The 5370-nt window shown below is 31.4% G+C and overlaps 1 protein-coding gene across 1 annotated transcript; it reads right to left on the bottom strand.

Moving 5' to 3' along the window:
* Positions 1-2897: 2897 nt before the first annotated feature.
* LOC105124447 (ethylene-responsive transcription factor RAP2-4-like) lies at positions 2898-4852 on the bottom strand. The gene has a single exon (XM_011024467.1). It carries the CDS (start codon positions 4332-4334, stop codon positions 3219-3221), a length of 1116 nt encoding a protein of 371 aa, XP_011022769.1. The 5' UTR covers positions 4335-4852; the 3' UTR covers positions 2898-3218.
* Positions 4853-5370: the final 518 nt, after the last annotated feature.

Here is a 5370-nt window from a genome sequence, read left to right as displayed (position 1 = left end):
GTTGTGGTGTTGGCCATTAAAAGAAAGAAAATGAAAAATATAATATTTTATAAATTTTTTAATGATTGCATAAAAAAATATTGTGTAAGGAATTGTTCGTAATGATTTAAAATTTAAATGAAATTCTTATTTTCATTTATAATGTTGTAAATTTGTGGTACAAGAGAGGTCTTAGGATCTATTCAACATTAGAGGATTGCAGTTAGAGCACATAGTAAGTGTTATACACTTCAACACTTCTTGGAATATAGGCATCTAGTTATACACTTCAACACTTCTTGGAATATATAGATTTATTGACTATAATTTCATTAAATGTATATCATTTATTGTAAATGTAAATTATGCAAAAAAAAAAAAAAAGTTTTAAACTAGTTGAGACTAATAACATCTATTTCCAAATGACCAGGATGTTATTTTAGATTAGCCAAGGCCAATGAAATCTATATTCAGACGGCTAAAATAGTATATTAGATTAGCTAAGGCTACTACTATCTGTATCCAAACGACCATGATATTTGTTTAAACTAGCTTAGGCTAGTGGCATCTGTGTTTAGGTGACCAAAATATTTGTTTAGACTAACTAAAGCTAGTAACATCTATGTTCATGTAACCAAGATAATATATTAAACTAGTTGAGGCTAGTGATGTTTGTGTTCAATTGATATCTAATAAATTAAATTAGCTAAAACTAATGGTATCTATTTGATAGATGACTAGGATATTGAAGTTTTATATGCTTTTGAGAATATGTATGTGATTTGTAAAAAAAAATAAACTTGAAAAAATAATGAATTTGTTCTTGAATTTATTCAAGTTGTTGTTTAAATTTTTTTACTGTAATGAATGATTTAAATTTTCAAGTCCTTCACATAATCAAGTGGTGCAATAGATATAATCAGTGTCCTTTTTATGTATATCAAGGGAATCTTTTGTAACATATTTTATTATAAATGGAAGAATTTAAGATGTAATTTAATCTCATATTTTTTTAATGAAGTGGAAAGTTTAAAAATATTATGAAGTTTTAGTTTATTATATATTTTTTCTTTATTTATTTTGTTTCTCTAAATTACATGATGGTTCATAATAGTCTAATATAATTCAAATTTTATAATTCTATTCTATTATCATTTTTATTAGGGTGATGTGAATGAAAAAAATGTGTGATTGATTTCGTTGAATAAAAAGGATAAGGTCCAAAAAGGTTAGACTATGTCTAAGAATTTTGAGTATCATATTACATGTTATAATATTAAATACTTGACATCTTTTGAATTTATAAGAAAAATCTACTAAAATTTTAAAAGAAAATACATTTAAAAAAATAAATATTGAAAATATATGATTTTTCTCAAATCGATCAATGAACATAGTTTATCAATTGATTCGGTCAACCATTTAATGAAATAAACAGTTAGAATCACTATTGTCTCAATCCATTTAGGGAATCGATTGACCGATTGATCAACCACTAAAAAAAATAAGAGCTACAAAAGATGTCTATCAATCACATTATTGGCCGAATTAATCTAGTTGACCATTACACTAATAACATACTGTCATGCAAAAAATTACCTTTTTTTTAATTATTGAAAGAAAATAAATTAGAAATTGCATCTACAAATTGAGGATGTAACAATATAAATTCAAAGAAATGTAAAAAAAATCAAATTAATATAACTTTGGATGATGAAAATTACAAAATATAAAATTTGATAAACAAAAAAAAATATTTCATATAAATAATGTAGTTCACAATACAATGTGAGTCATGCTATATTGGGTGAAATGTCCAGCTTTTTTTAGTTTATAGTTAATTAGTTTGTATTATTAAGCTCTTTAAACTTATTATAACTTAATGACTATAGTTTTATAGCGTAGCCATTTAAGTGCTTAAAAAAAAAATGAGAGATTTTATTTACTATAATGTTTTAGAACAGATATGATATTTTGAAATAAAAAATCTTGAGAGTTTTTCATTTCTTTCTTAGACAATGAGGATGATATAAGGCATAATTGATTTGCAAATAATATTTTGTATGTCTAATAAAATGATTTTTAGCTTTATGTATGTTTTGACATGCTCCATCTATTCACTAAGTTTGTGGTGTTGTTATCCAAAATATATTATTTTTTTATTCACTAAGTTTGTGATGCTCATTCCTTATTTAGTTATATTTTTTTTTCTCTATATTATTTGAAAGGAGAATAGCTTTCTTAGTGAGTCCTTTGAAGGCTTAAGATATCTTGCATATATAGAAATATAATATATGGAGTATATGGTGTTGTTATCCAAAATATATTATTTTTAGAAAATAGTCCTTTTTTATTATAAAGTTATAACATAAACTTAACATTATTTAAAAAAAAAAAAAACAACGGACATCTCAAAAATAATATTGTTTATTGTTTTCTTTTTTTTTCCTTTCAACAGCAACACATTTGTCCCGAGACAACAAATCGAACACCAAATAACATAATTGAAACAAAAGAAAAATACAAATAATTGTAGAGAAATAAGCATTGAATCCATATGTAAATGTAAAATACTATTTTCATCTAATTTAAGAAATAAATTGTTAAAAAATTTAATTTCTTTTTATTTCCCAGACTCATGAGAAAAAAGGAATATTAGTTCAAAAAAAAATATTCGCAGAAGATTTATATTCTTAACATTGTTATTCTAAAAGCATAATTTTAATGAAATATTCCTAAGAACTTTCAAATCCTATTTTATTTACCATTTCTTCCCTTAAAATTCACCAAGAGATGGCAAGAATCCAAACATTACCATCTACACGTACCATGTGAATCTGTTGAAAGGAAAAAGGATTTGCATAAAAACATTTGAGAACCACAAAGTTAAACCAAAACATCATCACATGGCCATCATATTTTTACAGAATACAAAGTTGGATTGATATATTCAAAGACAGGTGCTTAATTACACTGACTGACCTAAAAACACGAACCAGACAGAAACTCCTCCATGGCCAAGCAAGGAAAAAAAGTACCAGCTAGGCCAGGGATAGAAAGAGACGACCCTACTCTTACATATTAACAGCATGATAAATAAAAACTCCTAAAACTGACCGACTCCCCCACTAGCAGCACTTCTGCAAATGCTAAAAAAATTCATTGCAGAAGCTACTGAAAGACACCTAGAAAAGAGAAAGAAAAAAGGAAACAAAGATTACATAATAATAATTTAGAACTTAGATAGATGACCAGTCAATCTCAACTGAAGGATACTTCTCCAAACCAAAATTCTCAAACCCGTTCCATTGTAAAGAATCAGAGAAAAAGAAAGAAATCTCAGATTCTGGTGAAGAAGAACCAGCCAATGACTCATCAGATAGAGCTCGTGAGGGTGATGGGATCTCCACTTTAAATTCCTCATCTCCGAGATTCTCAAACTCCCTTTTCAATTCTCCTTGCAAAGAACAATCATCTTCAATTTTCACCTGCAAAGGAGCTGAAACGGTCTTCTTTGAATCAGAAACAGAACAGGGTTCCCCTGTTTCCCCCTGTTTTTGCAAACCCAGGCTCTGACAAATTGCTTGCAACTTCGCATCAACAGAGGAATGGAGAGGCTTGTAGTCACCAAATTCACCAGACACATGAGCTCCTTGGTGACGAAGATGTGGAAAGTTGAGCCTGGCAAATTCTCCTCTCAGCTTATAAGCAGCCTTATCATAAGCCAAAGCTGCCTCCTCAGCTGTGTCAAAAGTGCCAAGCCAGAGTCTTGTTCTGTTCTTTGGAAGTCTAATCTCAGCAACCCATTTTCCCCAATGTCTCTGCCTCACTCCCCTATAAAGCTTTGTTGGCTTTGGAGGAGAAGAAGCAGATTGTTGTTTCATAGGGACAGGTTTTGGAGCCAAGAAATTGCTAGTCCTTTGGTTATGGACTAACTGTGATGTGGGAGCATGATTTGCCATCTGCTGCTGCTGCTGTTGGAGGTGGATTTTGGCTTGGATTTGAAGGATTTGTGAAGGGGTAAGGTGGTTAAGCCCAATTGGACCTGTTTGCTCAAAACCCATTTGGTTATAACCCGAGAACCCATTAGAAAACATCTGGGTGCTCGTCGGAGTGTAAAAGTTAAGGTCCAACTTGGGATGTGAAGTGACTGGGAAGCTATTGTTGTGATAGCAAGAAGGATAAGAAGAGAAAGAATAAGAAGAAGTTGAAGGAGACTGTGAAGAATAAGAAGTAGAAGCTGGTGATGGTGAAGCACTTTTCATAAAAGGTTCAAGTGCTTCCATGAGTTCTCCTCTACAAGGATCTGAAAAAACTCGTGCTGTCGTGTTGTAGATATCTATAGCTGCTGCCATACCTGTTAATTAGTACTTGAAACAAAACTAAAGAGCTGGCAAAATTACCTAGTGTTGTAAACAAAAGAAAAAAAACCCAGATAATAGAAGAGGTTTCTTTTGCACAAAAAACCAACCTTGAGGGACCAAAAACAAACCCTTCAAGTTGATGAAATTAGAAAAAGCTAAGAAACAGAGGACAAAGAAAATCAACCTGGATCTCTATTCTGAATCACCTGGCTTTCACCCTTTTCAAGGGTTTGCTTGTTTTCTTTTCTAAAACAAAGATTTCAGCTTTAAAATCACCAAAACAGAAGAAGCAAGCCCCGAATTAGATTTTCTTTGAAAGACAGACGATTGACAGAAAGGGGTACACAGGGAAGCGGGGTATTAGAGGGGGGGATTGAATTGAAGAAGATAAAAGATGATTTTTATATGTATATGTATAAGAAACTGCTGAAAAAATCAAGATCTTAGCACTCCTTTCTTTGTGGCCTCACTCTGTGTGTTTACACTCTTTGCATATCATGACCTCTCCCTATCTCTGCTTATATAAGTGTGTTTACACTCTTTGCATTTCATGACCTCTCCCTATCTCTGCTTATATAGCCCTCCAGCCCATGGTTTCACCTTTGGTTTTCTAATAAATTTCTAAATTCTAACCACTCTTTTATCGATTCTTTATTTTTTGTGTTTTTTTATTGCACAAGTCACAACGTTAGTCGTCAACCTCCAAATACCTCATGTCGATGTAGAATGTCCAATGGATGAAGGACGCGTAGATAAATGTTGAAACTTAGAGATTGGCAGGTGCTTATGAATGAGCGTTGGCCTTACACGTGTTTGCCTTGGATTTGATAAGAATTTAGTTGAAAGATAATGGGCTCATCGGTTATCTTGCTTTTGTGGAGGTTCATGGGGGTTGTGTCCTCACTATTGTTGCAGCACCCTCTGCTCTGCCACGTCAAATTTATAATATAAAAAGAATTGTGCGCATGTGTTTGGATCCTAACACGAAAATAAGAAAATCGTGGCCAGAAATGAACATTTTGATATT

This window comes from Populus euphratica, unplaced genomic scaffold, assembly GCF_000495115.2.
Source record: "Populus euphratica unplaced genomic scaffold, PopEup_1.0 scaffold35.1, whole genome shotgun sequence".
Classification (NCBI taxonomy): domain Eukaryota; kingdom Viridiplantae; phylum Streptophyta; class Magnoliopsida; order Malpighiales; family Salicaceae; genus Populus; species Populus euphratica.
This window is presented reverse-complemented; position numbering and strand designations above follow the sequence as displayed.